Source organism: Eleutherodactylus coqui, chromosome 1 (genome assembly GCF_035609145.1).
Source record: "Eleutherodactylus coqui strain aEleCoq1 chromosome 1, aEleCoq1.hap1, whole genome shotgun sequence".
NCBI lineage: Eukaryota > Metazoa > Chordata > Amphibia > Anura > Eleutherodactylidae > Eleutherodactylus > Eleutherodactylus coqui.
In genome coordinates this window covers 517,976,244-517,995,766 of record NC_089837.1, presented here as the reverse complement: position 1 = coordinate 517,995,766, position 19,523 = coordinate 517,976,244, and the positions used below count along the sequence as shown (strand labels likewise).

The 19,523-nt window shown below is 45.3% G+C and overlaps 1 protein-coding gene across 1 annotated transcript in view; it reads right to left on the bottom strand.

The window, feature by feature from the left end:
* The window catches only part of DLG2 (discs large MAGUK scaffold protein 2), a 469,593-nt gene that overhangs the window by 379,791 nt on the left and 70,279 nt on the right, over window positions 1-19,523 (bottom strand). The window contains exons 4-6 of the mRNA XM_066588133.1: window positions 16,739-16,863; window positions 4,020-4,189; window positions 1,269-1,405 (exon numbers count right to left, since the gene is read on the bottom strand). Coding sequence (XP_066444230.1) covers window positions 1,269-1,405; window positions 4,020-4,189; window positions 16,739-16,863 — 432 coding nt within the window. The remainder of the gene's footprint in view (window positions 1-1,268; window positions 1,406-4,019; window positions 4,190-16,738; window positions 16,864-19,523) is intronic.

The following is a 19,523-nucleotide window of genomic DNA, read 5'->3' as shown; positions in this document are numbered from 1 at the left end:
ACACTCTTCACATGGAAAAAGGGTTCTATATACTGTATCAGCGCACTGTATCTGGTCATTCCCACACACGTCATCACAGGTTGTACTCCATCTAGTGTTGCTTCACGACGTAAGAGTGTTCTTAACAGTTTTATGCCTAGTCAGCACACTTAAAGAGACATGTCAATAATGTTAAGGATCTGGACTTTGGCATGACAGGTAAGTGTCTTCAAACATGAATGACATTTATAAACATGGCTGGCCTTAGCTACATGCATCCTGTGCAGAGGGTGCCAGCCACCAGATTCTAGAGGGCCACCAGGTGGAGGTAGGCTGGGGATGCAATTGCTCTTCGTAGGTCTGCCCAGCCAGATGATCTTCTTCCTCCATGTGGCAGCGTCTTGTAGCACTACATGAATCATCCTCCTCTTGCATATGTCTCCCCTCCCCCCCTACGGTGTTCTGAGACACTCATTGGAGCCCCCACAACACAATTCAATAGATCTGCCAATGTATTTATGTTAGGAGCTTGATTCTGCGGCTGTATTTATGTTATGAGTTTGGTTCTCATATTATATCTATGTACTGAGGTTGGTTCTGGTATTGTATCTATAGACTAAGGTTAGTTTGTACTGAATTTATGTTATGAGTTTGGTTCTTACGGCTTTATTTATGTACTTAACATGATTTTGGTGCTGCATTTATGTGATGAGCTTGGTTCTGGTACAGCATTTATTCACTGAGCTCTTCTGGTGTGGGTATTCTGCTATCTTGCCGCTTTCTTAACGGGCAGAACACAGGCAAACTGCCCGCTAGTGCAATATATATTGACAAACCAAGATTACTTCTGAACCCAGGAGATGAATGCCAGACAGCTATGGACAGAGTAAAGTAGAGAGAAAGACGGCCATGTTGCTCCATGACACTGGATCTTCCTTTATCTATTGTTCAGAGTAATGATCTCCAACCGTTGGATCTCCGGCTGCTGCAGAACTACATCTACTACCACACTAAGAGTTGTAGTTCTGCAACAATGAAGAACCACACACTGGAGACCACTGGTTTAAACTTTGAAAAAAGGAGGTTCCTTTGTGACTCCTAAATTAGTAGCTTTTTAATTGCACTCTAAATTATTCCGAATATGACTCATCCGTCCCGCTGTAACAGGTGAAGCAGCTGGAGGATCTCTTAAGGATAGTCCTAGTCTTGACCACCACTATTGGGCATCTAGTTTGATTGGTCACTATTTATTTGTGGTGTGTTGGGAGAGGGGTGCCATGTATTCTCACCATTAATAGCCTGTCCCCCACTTGTAGTCGCCCATCTTTTTGTGCTGCTCCTCCTTCAATAATTTTGGTTACATAGATGCTGTTGTCTCCGGGAATGTGTTGGTTTCCGACTCCTCCAGCAATACTGAAACCCAAACCTGGAAAGAAGAACACAACATTTCTGAAGAGATGAAGATTAAAGTGAAAGTCTCATAAAAACAACCCTTTACCGCATGCCCATGCCATTCCGGATCCCCTCTGATTGAGGAGCTGCTAATTTGCTTCTACTCTGATGGATCCAATGCATCCATGTGGCACTCAGTCTATCTTGGTAATACTACATTTACCCTGTAGTGGCTGAAGGGGTTTCCAAGAGCTGAACTTGTGGCAATTAGCTGATCACAGGGGCAGCTGTCGTTGGACAAGGATTTGTCTGTGTAGACATAATATTTCTTGCAGTTGAGTCTTTCTTTCAATTGTATCCAGTCTGTAATCATCTGCTGAAAGTTAAAAGGTTATGCCAAGACAGAAAGTTATCCACTATCTAACTGTTTGGAATGACATTGATCCCGAGAGCGGGGATCAGGTGCATCCAAAAATGAATGGAGTGGAGGTTGCACATGTGCACTGCAGCTTCATTTATTGCAATGAGAATGCTGGACATATTCAAGTTCAAATGCTTGGCTATCTCCATTGCTGTCTTTGAAATTCATTGAGCGGCGGTGCAAATGTTTGACCACAGCTCCATTCATGTGGGAGCCATCAAGAAATTCATTCTCCGGACTGGTGGTGGTCCCAGTGGTTGGATAAGGAATGGCATTCTACTTGGCACAACCCCTTTACTAATCTTTTACATGGACCACTAATTCAGGAACTAAGATTCACCCGATCATTGTCTCATATGAAGGTGTGGCGATCAGTTGACAAATGAGCTAGAACTAAAAGTCTGTTTGTTTATGCTTTTAGCATAGTCCATTGTCTTCTCCTCTGGTATCACAGCCCTGAATATCTCTGCTCACGGATGCTACCAGCACTTTTGGATTCATACCTCCATTACACCAAGAGTCACTGGCGTAACTATAGAGGATGCAGGGGATGTGGTTGTGTAGTGGCCCAGTACATGCTTTCCTGGCCCCCTCCATAATGTCATACATGTATGTCTTATCTACATGCTCTTTGCAAAACTGTCTTGTCATTCTGTTATGTGTATTGCACAGCTGCAGCAAATGATGGGTTAATGTCTGCAAAGTGTGAGCTGACTGTCTGTAAATGTATCAATTTATGTCCTGTCACGTGGTATGAGTGAGGCTACAAATGTGAGTGCTTGCTTTCATCGTGTGTCCCATCTACAGTTCCAGCTGAGAGGGTAAAGCAAAGAGACACATGAGGGCACCTTCAGCTCTCATGTGTTGAAGATGGAGTGCTTGTTTCTGTGATGAGGATGGAGTGAGCCCCCAAGAGAGAGAGTGAGCAATTAGTGAGTAAGACTTTCTTAAAGCCCAGTGCAGAGGTACTCTTCTCAATTGTTCATGCTCAAGCGTCCTGAAGTCTGGGACCGCTGGCCGGAAGTACGCGTCTATAATTGTCTCACACACAGGTGTCCTGAAGTCTGAGATCCCTGTGTGGAGGTACTCATCTTCAAGTTTGTCTGTATATATCCATAAATCTACCTGCACTTGGAATATTGTCTATTTTGGCTTGTATTTGTGGAGTTGTTACCCAGTAAAGTTATTCCAGGCCCTGGCCGTTCCCAGGGACCTGAGGTACTCTATTCCTGTCTGCGGCTTATTTATTCTCCGCCGACGTTCATGCCGGTGGGTATCGGAACTGTGGCATCACCCGTGACAACCGCAATCCCTGTTCTACCTTCTATTGGGCATCCCTATGCAGGGGGTGTCTAGAAGAGGCCCAGCGCTGCCGTGGCCTTGGCTGCATGCGTCCCTCCGGGAGAAAGCATGGTAAGTGTCGCCGTAACAAGCCAGGAGCTTGCTCTCCCAGCTCCTCAGCGTATTCCAGGTGTCGGGGGTCACCCTACAGAATGCTGCAGTTGCAACTGAGCCCAGGAGCCTTAGGGGGCCCATAAGGCCTCTCTTCTCTATATAGGGAGCTCAGTACTATGAATAAAGCATTATAGTTGGGAGCCCTGTTACATTTTGCATTCGGGCCCAGGAGTTTTAAGCTATGCCTCTGCCAAGAGTGATGTTTCTCCCAAATTATGTTTGACTGATGAAGGCTTTCACCCCAAAAAGAGTATCTTTTGCTGGCTTTTAATTTCATTAAATAAAAGAGAAGTTGCATATTTCATCCTATTGCCTCACGACTTTCATTGGAGAGTTGGACCCGGTTACCAACTTTTGATTCCCATATTGTTTTCTATTGACCTCCCGGGCTATGCAAATAGCGTAGACACGCTATGATAACTACATGGCACACTGTGATCATAAAGATAAGAAGTGCTATATATGTATAGTAGTGCTGATTCTCCGTGTGAATGGAAGGGAATGAGCGACGATTGACTTGCAAACCATTCTGATGGGAATCTCTGAGTAGTAATAATAATAATAATCTTTATTTCTATAACTTATTCAGCTCTTAGGCAGAGTACTTTTTGAGGGGTATTAGTGGGATATGAACTTCTAGTTACCCACAAGTTTGATCTTCTGATATGTCCACATAGTAAATATGGGCAGACTTCCCGTTAATGTCTCGCAGCCATGTATCATGCAGTATTGCTGCTTTCTCAGAGTGCGGTTCATAAAGTTTTTTTCTTACCTTTTGGCCCTTTAAAAAGTTTAATTTCTACAACAGTTTCAAGGATGGGTCTCCTCCTGCGTACGTACAGGCGGACAATGGAGCCGGCTTCTTTCAATGCCTCTACCGCTCTGCTGTGTGACACTTCAGATACATCGACTTCATTCACTCGCAGAATACAATCGTTGACCCTGGAATAAAAACTCACATTTCAGAAATCAGGCTTATTACGGTGACGTTCAAAGGCAGAGTCCTTGTACATTAGATATGTTCAGCATCTGTCACATATACATTATATGACACAATCGCTAGCTGAGACTCCATTATCATATACTATAGCACTTAGCGGGGTGAGGACATTGTGGAAGAGTACCGTACCTGTCTAGTATTCACTGTCATTTCTTATTATGAGCATACTCCATATAAACAAAACATCGGAGAGAGGTCATGTAAGTTTTTGCCATGGACAGATGAGACCCCATGGCAACTCAGAATGGGCCCAAAAGCCCAATGTGAGCTCCGCCGATTGCACTATGTGGCACCTTTATAAAAGTAGCTCTAATTTACAGAGGTGTATTATGGCCAATTGTTATGAACTGACATAAGAGAGATTCCAAGACCAAACCACCTGCTTCTATGGAAAATACTGTGCTTCCGAAATACAGTGCCATGCGGAGGCACCATAAACTGGCACCGGAGGTGGCTATGGGACTAGGGAGCTCTGCAGACCTAGCGTGCTGCCATACAACCTCCGTGGGCACTGTACACAAAGTCTAAAGATCCACTATTGTGTGTTCAGGTCCAGTATATTGTGCCTATCCATCTCGTGTCTCGGTTAAGGGGACTTTCTCTATATTAAGAGTAGCACATAGAGAGCACAAGATCTTTCTCAGAAAGGGTTAATATAATTAATAATGTGACCAGGGTTTGTAAATCACTCGACTGAAACACAGATTAAAACCTCCGACTATGGCTAGCGGCTGAATGTCACACTGATTTAGGCTGAACACATGTGACTCTTAAAGTTCAGCGGCAGCGTTCAGACGCAGCTGATCCCCCCAAACCGCGTCTGTCTCCTTCTTGTACCAAAGGAAGCATCTGCATCTTGGTCGGCCAGATTCCAACTTTAGTCTAAAAAAAATAAACCTTTATCTATTAGTACTAAAAGTCTTCAAATCAGGACTCTGATGATCTAGAATGCCTGCCAATCTAAAATAGGGGCAATGTCGGGTATATAACGTGCCCAGGAGACCTAGGTGAACAACAGTCTGGTCAGAAGACTGATAGCAGGAAAGGAAGACTCGCTGGTGATGACCGTGACTATGAGGAACAGGAGTTTAATGGTATACCAACTACATTTAAAGGGGTTGTCTAGAATTAGAAAAACATAGCTGCTTTCCTCCAAAAGCAGTGCAACACCAGGTCATGGTCAGCCGTAGCTTACGTGCAACCAGTGCACAGGGCACAGGCCACCAGCTTATAGGGGGCATCAGGAAGATGCAGTCTTAAAGCGATCGCCTCCCTTAGGTCTGCCCAGCCAGATGATATTCTTCCTTAGTTGGGCAACATCTGCATCTCTAGTTCTAGTGCTGCATACTGAGCTTGCTTCTGGTGTTGTATTTATGGTATGAGCTTGGTTCTGGTGCTGTAACTATGTACTGAGTGTGATTCTGGTGCTGTATTTTTTGTTAGGAGCTTGTTTCTGATGCAGTATTTATGTATTACATTTGGTTCTGGTACTATATGCATGTACTAAGGCTGGTTTCTGCTGTATCTATTCACTGAGCTTGGTTCTGGTGCTGTATCTATGTGTTGATATTGGTTCTAGTGCTGTTTTTATGTACTGAGCTTGGTTCTAGTGCAGTATATATGTATTACGTTTGGTTCTGGTACTATATGTATGTACTAAGGTTGTTTTCTGCTGAATCTATGTACTGAGCTTGGTTCTGGTGCTATATTTATGTGTTGATATTGGTTTTGGTGCTGTATTTATGTACTGAGATTGGTTCTGGGACTGTATTTACTCACTGAGTTGTTCTGTTGTGGGTACACTGCTATCTTGCTGTTTTCTGAACTAGCAGAATACAGGCAAACTGCCTATCAGACCGCACAGAATGTCCTGTCAGAACTCTAAGGAGAGAAGGAAATGCGTTGCAGTCTTATGATGGCCCGATGAAATTTTTTTTACTACTTATTGACATTGTTAATAATAACCAATCATGGAATTTAAAGGATCTGACATCAGCGGCCCACCATGAATCAGATTGCCAGTCCAGGCTTTGATAACTCTGCTCATCTTGTCCCATTCTACACAGCAAAGCTGCAGAAGACAGGAACCGTCAATCTAATGTATCTGCTCTAGTGGTCATTGTGAGAACTGCAACATATATTTTTCAGTCAATTAAAAACAAAAAAAAGGGCCATAAAAAAAAATAAAGAGCCCAATGTATGTTTATAATGAAAGCCTGATGTAAGTGCTGTCATCTCTGATGTTACGTTCCTACATTCTGCTGTGTTTAAAATCTGTTTTGTTGATATCAGGATGACAAAATTAATAAATAATGACAGATGTAGACTTCCGCCTGGGATAAAATCTCATTATGTAACCTGAATGAATTTTCTTGGCAGGATAAGGGCACATTAGCAGATTTCAGACATCATTTGCATTTCTCATATTTTGGTATCAGCTGTTAGAAACTCATTAGTTTTATCGACGAATAAATAAGCGAATTGCGCTGCGATCGGAAATACAGTATCCTCAGAAGTAAACTTCAAAACTTTGGGGGAGGGGAGAGGAAAGTTTCATGTACATTTCTAGCATGCACATTATTTTTGCAGAGATCATCAGCAAGTGACAGACTGTTGCAGTCACTCGCTCATTACCTGCTTGAATTAACCCCTTAAAGACAAGGCCCTTTTTTTTCATTTTTGGATTTTCCTCCCGACTTAAAAAAAATCATAACTGTTATTTTTACATGGACATAACTATCTGAAGGCTTGTTTTTTTTTTGTGGCACATGTTGATTTTTTTAATGGTACTGAAAAACTTTTAAACATTTCTAAGCATAAAATAGAAAAAAAACAAAAAAAAAAACGCCATTCCGCCATCTTTGAGGGGCATCTTGTTTTTACAGTGTACACATTGTGGCAAGAATTGCATGATAACTTAATTCTGTGGGTCAGTACAATTACGATGATATCAAATTTATATTCCCTTTTTTGCTTTACTACTAAATAAACTAAAATGATTTTCTTCCAGCATCTTCTGACCGTCATAACCGTTTTTTATTTTTCCTTCAACATAGGGCTTGATTCTTGTAGGACGCCCTATGGTTTCCAAAATGTTTTCTTTTTCAAATACAAATATGGGAAAGGGATTTTCTTAAAACTTTTATTACTTTTTATTCTTTCTAAGAATTAATAAAAAATGTTTAAGCTCATTTTTATATATATATATTTTTTGTAATAGATGTGGGTCCCAGAGGTGGGACAAGCACTAGAGATGAGCGAGTGTACTCGTTAAGGCAAATTACTCGAGCGAGTATCGCCATTATCGAGTACATGCCTGCTTGTCCGAAAAGATTCGGGGGCTGGCAGGGGTGAGCGGTGAGTTGCGGGAGTGAGCAGGGGGAAGCGGGGGGAGAGAGAGATCTCCCCCCTATTCCCCCCTGCTCTTCCCCGCCGCCCCCCGCCGGCACTCTGATCTTTTCGGGCAAGCAGGCTTGTACTCAAAAATGGGGATACTCGCTCGAGTAATTTCCCTTAACGAGTACATCTCTAACAAGCACCTATCAGACTTTAATTGCATATCTGCAGGATATGCCATAAAAGTCATGATGGAATACCCCACTCATAGTGGCTGCTGGACTGTTGAAAATTGCACTGATATCCCAGTTCCTTTAGTGCTTAAAGGTAAAGGAGTTGAGAAGACGGGGACAGAGGACGCAGCCTACACACGCTGCCATGTGCACCACGCAGGTTTCATGCTGTGCAAAGAGGAGATTAAGGGTGTAAAGGTACACTGGACCACTAATAATTAGAGATGAGCGAACGTACTCGTCCGAGCTTGATACTCGTTCGAGTATTAGGGTGTTCGAGATGCTCGTTACTAGAGGCGAGCACCACGCGATGTTCGAGTTACTTTCACTTTCATGTCTGAGACGTTAGCGCGCTTTTCTGGCTAATAGAAAGACAGGGAAGGCATTACAACTTCCCCCTGCAACGTTCAAGCCCTATACCACCCCCCTGCTGTGAGTGGCTGGCGAGATCAGGTGTCACCCGAGTATATAAATCGGCCCCTCCCGCGGCTCGCCACAGATGCATTCTGACAGAGATCAGGGACAGTGCTGCTGGTGCCGGAGCTGCTATAGGGAGAGTGTTAGGAGTTATTTTAGGCTTCAAGAACCCCAACGGTCCTTCTTAGGGCCACATCTAACCGTGTGCAGTAGTGTGGAGGCTGCTTTTTGCAGTGTTGCACATTTTTTTTTTTTTGTATATCGGCCGTGCAGAGCATTGCGTCCTGCAGTAATTTTACATTGTCCAGGGCCAGTAGTGGTGAGGCAGGGACAGAAGACATATTTAGTGTATATGGGCAGTGGGCCTTTCCAAAAACATTTGGGAAAACAAATCTATTTGGGCTGCCTGTTACCGTCCTCAGTGTACTGGGTCTCTGCTGGGGGTAGTTGTCCTAATTCATACGCAGCCAGCTAAGTGTTACAGCAGGCTTGCGCAAAATTCTTTCCTGCCTCTGTGTTGCCTCTTACATCACCGCTGTATTCCTGTCCACAAGTGTACTGGGTCTCTGCTGGGGGTAGTTGTCCTAATTCATACGCAGCCAGCTAAGTGTTACAGCAGGCTTGCGCAAAATTCTTTCCTGCCTCTGTGTTGCCTTTTACATCACCGCTGTATTCCTGTCCACAAGTGTACTGGGTCTCTGCTGGGGGTAGTTGTCCTAATTCATACGCAGCCAGCTAAGTGTTACAGCAGGCTTGCGCAAAATTCTTTCCTGCCTCTGTGTTGCCTCTTACATCACCGCTGTATTCCTGTCCACAAGTGTACTGGGTCTCTGCTGGGGGTAGTTGTCCTAATTCATACGCAGCCAGCTAAGTGTTACAGCAGGCTTGCGCAAAATTCTTTCCTGCCTCTGTGTTGCCTCTTACATCACCGCTGTATTCCTGTCCACAAGTGTACTGGGTCTCTGCTGGGGGTAGTTGTCCTAATTCATACGCAGCCAGCTAAGTGTTACAGCAGGCTTGCGCAAAATTCTTTCCTGCCTCTGCTGTGCGTTCCGTAAGCGAAGTCAGCCTCCAACCACAGGCCAATAAGCGGCACATTTAATTACAGCGTTCTGTTTCTGCACTACTGGTAATACAGCATGCTGAGGGGTAGGGGTAGGCCTAGAGGACGTGCACGCGGGCGAGGATGCGGAGGTTCAAGTCAGGGTGTGGGCACAGGCCGAGCCAATGCGGTGGCCAGGGGTAGAAGCAGGGCCAGACCGAATAATCCACCAACTGTTTCCCAAAGCGCCCCCTCGCGCCATGCCACCCTGCAGAGGCCAAGGTGCTCTAAGGTGTGGCAGTTTTTCACAGAGACGCGTGACGACCGACGAACAGTGGTGTGCAACCTTTGTCGCGCCAAGATCAGCCGGGGAGCCACCACCACCAGCCTCACCACCACCAGCATGCGCAGACATATGATGGCCAAGCACCCCACAAGGTGGCAGCACAGCGGTGGGCAAGCGTCAGCAGGCCGTGCTGAAACTACTCAGCTTAGGAGAGAAGAGGCACACGGCCCACGAACTGCTGCAGGGTCTAACAGAGCAGACCGACCGCTGGCTTTTGCCGCTGAGCCTCCAACCGGGCATGGTCGTGTGTGACAACGGCCGTAACCTGGTGGTGGCTCTGCAGCTCGGCAGCCTCACGCACGTGCCATGCCTGGCCCATGTCTTTAATTTGGTGGTTCAGCGCTTTCTGAAAAGCTTCCCACACTTGTCATACCTGCTCGGAAAGGTGCGCCTAGTCAGCGCACATTTCCGCAAGTCCAAGACGGACGCTGCCACCCTGCGGACCCTGCAACATCGGTTTAATCTGCCAGTGCACCGACTGCTGTGCAACGTGCCCACACGGTGGAACTCTATGCTCCACATGTTGGCCAGACTCTATGAGCAGCGTAGAGCTATAGTGGAATACCAACTCCAACATGGGCGGCGTAGTGGGAGTCAGCCTCCTCAATTCTTTACAGAAGAGTGGGCCTGGTTGGCAGCCATCTGCCAGGTCCTTGGAAACTTTGAGGAGTCTACCCAGATGGTGAGCGGGGATGCTGCAATCATTAGCGTCACCATTCCTCTGCTATGCCTCTTGAGAAGTTCCCTGCAAAGCACAAAGGCAGATGCTTTGCGCTTGGAAACGGAGGCGGGGGAAGACAGTATGTCGCTGGATAGTCAGAGCACCCTCATGTCTATATCTCAGCGCGTTCAGGAGTAGGGGGAGGAGCATGAGGAGGAGGGGGAAGAGACAGCTTGGCCCACTGCTGAGGGTACCCATGCTGCTTGCCTGTCATCCTTTCAGCGTGTATGGCCGGAGGAGGAGGAGGAGGATCCTGAAAGTGATCTTCCTAGTGAGGACAGCCATGTGTTGCGTACAGGTACCCTGGCACACATGGCTGACTTCATGTTAGGATGCCTTTCTCGAGACCCTTGCGTTACACGCATTCTGGCCACTACGGATTACTGGGTGTACACACTGCTCGACCCACGGTATAAGGAGAACCTTTCCACTCTCATACCCGAAGAGGAAAGGAGTTCGAGAGTGATGCTGTACCACAGGACCCTGGCAGACAAGCTGATGGTAACATTCCAATCCGACAGCGCTAGTGGCAGAAGGTGCAGTTCCGAGGGCCAGGTAGCAGGGGAGGCGCAGAGATCAGGCAACATGTACAGCGCACGCAGGGAAACATTCTGCAAGGCCTTTGCCAGCTTTATGGCTCCCCAGCAAGACTGTGTCACCGCTCCCCAGTCAAGGCTGAGTTGGCGGGAGCACTGTAAAAGGATGGTGAGGGAGTACGTAGCCGATCGCACGCCCGTCCTCGGTGACGCCTCTGCCCCCTACAACTACTGGGTGTCAAAGCTGCACACGTGGCCTGAACTCGCGCTGGATGCCCTGGAGGTGCTTGCTTGTCCTGCGGCTAGCGTCTTGTCAGAGAGGGTGTTTAGTGCGGCTGAGGGAATCATCGCGGATAAGCGTACCCGCCTGTCAACCGACAGTGCCGACAGGCTTACACTCATCAAGATGAACAAAGCCTGGATTTCCTCAGACTTCTCTTCTCCACCAGCGGACAGCAGCGATACCTAAGCAATACGTAGGCTGCACCCGCGGATGGAAGCATTGTTCTCTATCACCATCAAAAACGGGGACATTTTTGCTTCATCAATCTGTGTATTCTATTCATCCTCCTCCTCCTGCTCCTCCTCCTGAAACCTCACATAATCACGCCGAACGTGCAATTTTTCTTAGGCCCACAAGGCTCACTCATATAATATTTGTAAACAATTTTTATACGTTTCAATGCTCATTAAAGCGTTGAAACTTGCACCTGAACCAATTTTTATTTTAACTGGGCTGCCTCCAGGCCTAGTTACCAATTAAGCCACATTAACCAAAGTGATTAATGGGTTTCACCTGCCCTCTTGGTTGGGCATGGGCAATTTTTCTGAGGTACATTAGTACTGTTGGTACACCAATTTTTTGGGGCCCTCGCCTACAGTGTAATCCAATTAATTTTTTGCCCATCTGCATTAAAGCTGATGTTACATCAGCTGTGATGGGCAATGCAATGGGATATATTTATGTACCGCGGGTGGTTTCCTGGCACCCACCCATGCTGTGGGTCCACAGGGAGTTGTAACTCCATGTGTACACTTCTAAAGAACCCCAGTCTGACTGGGGCATGCAGTGTGGGCCTAAGACCACCAGCATTTAATCGGACGTTACCTCAGCTGTGATGGGCACTGCAATGGGATACATTTATGTACAGCCGGTGGGTTCCAGGGAGCCACCCATGCTGTGGGTGCACACGGAATTCCCATTGCGGAGTTGTACCTGCCTGTGACTATTTATAAAAAAACGCGGTCTGACTGGGGCATGCAGACACCTTGACAGAATGAATAGTGTGTGGCACATAGGTTCTCCATTGCTATGCCCACATGTGCAGCTCCTGATGGCGGTGGCACAGGATTATATTTCTCATTGCCTCTGTACAGCATTGTGGGCTATCGCCCCGCCCCTTTTAAAGAGGGTCGCTGCCTAGCCGTGCCAACCCTCTGCAGTGTGTGCCTGCGGTTCCTCCTCATGAGGGTGGTGTGGCATGAGTGCAGCTGAAGGCTGCGCAGGGACACTTTGATGTGCGCTGTGGACACTGCGTCGTGCGGGGGGGGGGGGGGGGTTGGGCAGCATGTAACCCAGGAGAAGTGGCAGCGGAGTGTCATGCAGGCAGTGATTGTGCTTTGTTGGAGGTAGTGTGGTGCTTAGCTAAGGTATGCATTGCTAATGAGGGCTTTTCGTAAGTAAAAGTTGTTGGGAGGGGGGGGCACTCTTGCCGCTATTGTGGCTTAATAGTGGGACCTGGGAACTTGAGATGCAGCCCAACACGTAGCCCCTCGCCTGCCCTATCCGTTGCTATGTCGTTCCCATCACTTTCTTGAATTGCCCAGATTTTCACAAATGAAAACCTTAGCGAGCATCGGCGATATACAAAAATGCTCGGGTCGCCCATTGACTTCAATGGGGTTCGTTACTCGAAACGAACCCTCGAGCATCGCGATAATTTCGTCCCGAGTAACGAGCACCCGAGCATTTTGGTGCTCGCTCATCTCTACTAATAATCCTTGAGTGGGCAACTAGTACTCTTGAGGGGGTGTGGGAAGGAGTACAGAAAAACCTGTATTACTCATTGGGGTGGGTTACAATAAAAAGAGGGACATTGATTACCCTGGTGGGGTGAGGGAAAAATGCAGTTCCCCTGAAAATGTAAGACCCCAGCAAGGACTCTGGCTCACTTCAGAAATGCAATAAAGCAACTGAGAGATACTGATGGGCCAGGGCCCTGAACTGTGAGGTGATGTTGCATGTGTGGGGGATGCAAACCAGGACCCATGAGCCTTTAGCTATTCCCTTGCTGACAGTAGAACATCAGTCTGCATGCTAAAGCCAAAGCTGACTGGGATTATGGTGTTCTACATTGCTCCCATGAAAGTGAATAGTAAGCACCCAGAATCCTCTTGAGAGGAACAGAAGCTGTTGTCTGCAGACCTGACACCTCACGAGAGCTATGCTGTCTTCCAGGTGCACAAATCAATGATGTGTCTGATAGGTTGTCAAGAATCTTCAGTCCTATAGAACACCAGCTATTCCTACTAATATATGTAGGGACAAATGACACTGCAAAAAAGGACCTTACTAGAGATGAGCGAGCACCCAAATGCTCGAGTCCGTGTTATTTGAGTCGAGCTTTTCGTAAAATTCAAGTGCTCTACTTGAGTAACGAGCCCCATTGACTACAATGGGAGACTCAAGCATTTTTGTATGTGGGACGCCGGGTGCCGAGCTTTTTTTTTCTCCCTAGCTCTCTTCTCTCTCCCACTCTCCTGCCTGCCAGACAAAAATTTTGCCAATGACGCACGCTGCTTCGTAGCAGGGAGGGGCCAAAACAGGCACGTCACAGCGGGGAGGAGCCAAAAACTGGGGCGGGGTCGAATACGGCTTGATGCTCGTTTGAGTAACGAGCACCATCGAGTACGCTAATACTCGAACGAGCCTCAAGCTCGGCAGAGTATGTTCGCTCAACTCTAGACCTTACAACTATCTGTAGAGGCTTTGAAAACTTCAGAAAGAAGGTGAAGGAACTAGGAGCACAGGTGTTCTTCTCATCCATCCCCCCAGTGGATGGCCATGGAATAAGGAGATGGAACAGGATTCTGGAGATGAACAACTGCATACGTTGATGGTGCCGTCAGCAAAGATTTGGATTTCTAGACCAGGGAGTCAATTACCTATATGATAGACTGCTTGCTAGAGACGGGTTGCACCTTACAAAGACAGGTAAGAATATATTTGGTGGGCGCCTTGCTTCACTCATTAGGAGAACTTTAAACTAAAGCAATATGGAAAGCGAAGTGAAAGGCCAGGTAAAAAAATATAGCTAATTAATACATTTGACAACCTTGCTATTAGAAGTGGAAAAAAAGAAGAAAGACAAAAAAATTCAGAAGGAAAGTAGAAGAGCAAGAGACACCGATCACAAACTAAAATGTTTCTACACAAATGCACAGAGCAACGGAAACAAAGAAGGAGAATTGGAGCTCCTAACACAGAAAGAGAAATATGATGTCATAGGCATTACGGAAACTTGGTGGAATGATACACATGATTGAAATACAAGGCTTGAAGGATACAACTTATTTATAAGAAACAGACCTAAAAAAGGGGACGAGGTATTGTATTGTATGTAAGGAAAACATTATTCTCTACAGAGATTCAAGCTTCAGAACTGGGAGTTCTGTAGAAGCTGTTTGGGTAAGAATACAAGGAGAGAACAACAGAAAGGATATGATTCAAGGCATTTACTATAGGCCGCCTGGACAAGCAGAAGATATGGATAAACTCTTTCTACATCAGATGGCAAAGCTCTCAAAAAAGCACAACATAGTGATTATGGGAGAATTTAACTAACCAGACATTTGTTGGGAATCTCTTTAAGGCAAAAATAATGGATCCAACAAGTTGAATTACAGAAAAGCAGATTTTAATGGACTCAGAAAGAGGGTAGGAAGGATCCAATGGTTGGATGTTCTTAAGCACAGAAATGTCCAAGAATGTTCGGAAATATTGCGAAATGAGATTCTCAAAGCACAATCATTAACAATCCCTAAAAAGGAAGAAAAATATGTTCATCAAATGGAAAGTGGGGGAAATATCGAAAGAGGAATATAATGCGGTCTGCAGAAACTGTAAGGCAAGTGTCAGAAAAGCTAAAGCCAATAATAAATTGAGGCTGGCAACATGGGCCACATGAGAAGTCTCAGAAGATTGGACAAGGGCAAATGTTCCTATTTTCAAAAAAAAGGGAAGAATGTGGATCCAGAAAACTACAGGCCTGTGAGTCTGACTTCTATATAGGGAAAGATCTTAGAACAAATAATTAAACAGCATGTATGCAAGTACTTTGATAAGAATGGAGTAATTACCCAGAGCCAGCATGGGTTTATAACAAACAAGTCATGCCAGACTAATCTAATTTTCTTTTATGACAGAATCACCAACTGGGTTGATGAGGAAAATGCGGTAGATTTACTATATCTTGACTTTAGTAAAGGATTTGACAAAATATCTCATAACATAAAAGGCTGCACATCCAATTGAAAGAATGTGTCGGGGGGGGGGGGGGTACCACAAGGCTCTGTCCTGGGCCCATTGTTATCTAACATTTTTAAAAATGATCTAAAAGAGGGATTGAGGGAAAACTGATCACATTTCCCGATGACACAAAGTTAATAGGGATAGCTGACACTACAGAATTGAAAGAGAGGATTCAAAAAGATCTAGAAACGTTTGAACAGTGGGTGGCGACTAACAGAATGCTATTTAACAAAGAGAAATGCAAAGTCCTACATCTGCGCAAGAACAATGAAAAAAACACATACAGAATCCGATGAACTGAACTAAGCAGCAGCACATGTGAAAAAAAAACTTTGGTATACTAATAGATCACAGACTGAACATGAGTCAACAATGTGATGCAACAGAAAAAAAGGCAAACACATTTCTGGGATGTATTAACAGAAGCATAGAGTCTAGATCACATGAAGTAATTATTCCCCTCTACTCTTGCTTGTTCAATACTGTATCCAGTTGTGGGCACCCTAATTTAAAAAGACATAGACAAACTGGAGCAAGTTCAGAGAGGAGTTACCAAAATGGTGAACGGTCTGCAAATCATGTCCTATGAGGAACAGTTAAAGGATCTGGGAATGGTTAGCTTGTAAAAAAGAAGGAGAGGAGACTTAATAGCTGTCTACAAATATCTGAAGGGCTGTCACAGTGCAGAGGGATCAGCCCTATTCTCATCTGTACAAGGAAAGAATAGAAGCAATGGGATGAAACTGAAAGGGAGGAGACAGATTAGGTATTAGAAAAACATTTCTGACAGTGTGAGTGATTAATGAGTGGAACAGGTTATCATGGGAGGTGGGGAGTTCTCCTTCAATGGAAGTGTTCAAACAAAGGCTGGACAAATATCTGTCTGGGATGATTTAGTGAATCCTGCACTGAGCAGGGGGTTGGACCCGATGACCCTGGAGGTCCCTTCCAACTCTACCATTCTATGAATACAATTTTATCTATCACTAGGCAATATATTTTATATTCTGTATTGTGACACAAAGTCATTAAATGTATTAAGTAAAGACTGGTTGGCACATTAGAGATTTGTACACTACATATCTGGATAGGTTTCCACAGCACACCATGTGGTCAGGCACAGTGCTGCAAATAAAATCTTATCAATGGTTTTAATGGCAACTACGGTATTACTTGTGATCCTTGATACAGCTGTATATTTCTAAGTGATCCTCTTACTGGATAAACATCAAAGTTCGAAGGGCCATCCAATATGTTAACCTACAAGAACTCAAGTAACTGATTACTATTGCTTCCTAAGATGCCTGACAAGCCATTGATGTCTCTTACCTGAGTCTTCCATCTTCTGCTGCTGCTCCTCCTGGTATAATCTTTGTTATAAATATTCCGGGGTCATCTCCTACATGAGGGTTATCTATTCCTCCAGCGATACTAAATCCAAGACCTGAATTTCCCTGCAAATAGAGATCATCAAACAATCAATCTAACTCTCCACGATACATGACAGCAAGTCAAAAGGCACAAACACAATACGACAGCATAAAGATGAACATTCTCAAAAATGCTAAACCAAATGTGGACCACGAACTGTACATTAAATCTTAAAAACCTACATGTTCTCATGATGATCTTGCTCAGCACAGTACTTCACATGTTAGAGCAGCGGTTTGTGCTCATGAGCTGTTCCTCCTTCTGCAATGGGAGAATCCATAGAATAAAGGGGCCCCATAATGCACATTATAATGGCCGCCCTATTATGTTGCTTGATTTTGCCCCTCGGGACAGAAGGGTTTATTCTTCCGGTGTTTCCATGAATTTTCGGGCCAATCCCCTAACCTTTTATTTGCTAAGGATGCAGTTCCTTTGGTGAGGGGGGTTCTTTAATTGTTCAAACCTCAAACAGTAAAAGTGATGCAACAACTCGTACTCAACGCCCTCCTGAAAAGGCCCAATGGTTTGCCTCTAGGGTACAATATGTACACCCTTAAAGGGGTTGATCAGCTTTAAGCTACTGATGGGCTATTCCAGCACTGTTACGACAGGGCTGCAGCACTGTATCCTGGCAGGAGAGGGGTAAGTACGGCTCTGTTTATTATTTTAATACAGGCAGCCCTATTAAAGGGGTGTTTCCGGTAGGACAACCCCTTTAAAGATTTTTTTTGCATTTCTACTGTTAAGTTTAGGTATTTCCATGAAATAATTAAGCAATGTAATAGAGATTTAGGCAGGTAAATAAGGCTAATATGTAACGTCACAACAGATGTTATCATATAATATATAATATCCACTGAATTATAACTGATGATTGTATAAAAGATCATTAGAAAGATGTCTGTACTGTCCAGCCATCTACACTGAACGGGCCTCTTATTAGAGACCCCTTCTCTTTCAGGATTGTTGGTCGCTTCCCTATATGCTAATTCTCCCCGTGACCCCGGAGTGCGGCATAAAGTCACGTGACAAGTTTTCCGTGGATCAGTTTCAGTGTGAATCCACATTAGATGGTAAAACCCAGCGATCTAAGTAACTTTCAATGAGGCGGGGTCATCGGTGCTAGACTAGCGGGGCCTCGCTGCAAACCGTTTGGGGTTTTATTATGTAACGGTGTGTAGAGTATACTTAGAATGGTGTGATCATGGAAAAACATACTGTTGCGTCCTCAGGCCGTGCAATCTCAATAATACAAACAAAAGGCACAACTGTGCAAAGGAAATATAAAACTAAGGGGAATTCTCTCCCTATAGTCCCCTAACCCGGGAGAGGGCCCTGCCTACTCGGCGGACCGATCGCTCTGAAAAGTGCGAGCCCGCACGCGTGCCTAGGCCACTGACAAGTCCCTGTAAGGGAGCCCTAGCACCAAAGAAAGGGAAAACAAATAACCAAATAAAGCAGAAAAGGACTTAGCTGGAGTAGAGGAGCTCCAGCCAGGATGTGTTCCTCCGTCGCTGTCCAGCGACAACTGAAGCATTGACCAGCACAGGGGTCAATACTAGCACAGTTTAAATAGGAGCCAAGCTACTCAGCACCAGGTGCTGACTGGCGTTACTCCTGCAACTATCACGCCCCTCAGCTCCAGGAGAAGCAAGGGCACACCCAAAACCTGGTCTGGCCTGCAAGTCCGGTGCAGGCCTCAGAACGGCTGCAACACATACACGGGATAAAATGTAGAAAAAATTCCCTGTGCTCACAAACTAGGATGTACTTATTCAAGACCCAGTGGTCTTGTGGTGGTAATCACCTAACTTTATATGTGGCATTCCTACAAATACAGTTAGGTGATTACCAGTATAAGACCACTGGGTCTTGAATAAGTACATCCTAGTCCGTGAGCGCAGGGAATTTTTTCTACATTTTATTCCATGGATGATATTCTTGGGCCACCGTGCCGCTCATCTGGTCATTTGGATTCCGGATGAGGATTATTTTGATACGCAAACCCGGACACTGGATTCCCAAGGATGTATGGGAATTCCACCAGGCACCAGGTGAGTGCTTTGTATTTTCATCATCACCATGGGATATCTAACAAGGCGCTGATGTATGTTCCTTAACTCTTACTTTTCTTGAGGAAAAACATAGGGAATCTGGTCGACAAAGGGGGTGAGACCAACAGGTGCTGAACAGTCAAGAAAATTGCAGCTGAATACAATGCTGGAGCTCCAACTAACACATCCAAATGCACAACTCATCGTTCCCCAGCACAGATGGGCTATAACAACAGATAGCCAATTCCAGTGCCATTGTATCTGAGAGAAAATGAAAAGCGAGACTCCAGGGGTCAAAAGAGCACAAAAATTGTACCACTGAGCAGCAGAAAAAGATCTTGTCAGATGGATCCAGATTTCTATTGCCCCCTGCTGATGGGAGATCAGAATTTGGCACAAGCAGCATGAATCGATGACCCCTTCCTGTCAGCTGGCCAGAACTTGTCAGCACCGCCATCTAATCTGCAGAAACTACAAGAAGCTTCCTGTCCACAGGGGCCGATATTCCTGCAGAATAATTTCACAACTGGGGCTACAATAGGGATTACTTATTACTACTTGGACCACTATGAGAGGCACTATTACTACTGGGACCACTATGAGAGGCACTGTTACTACTGGGACCACTA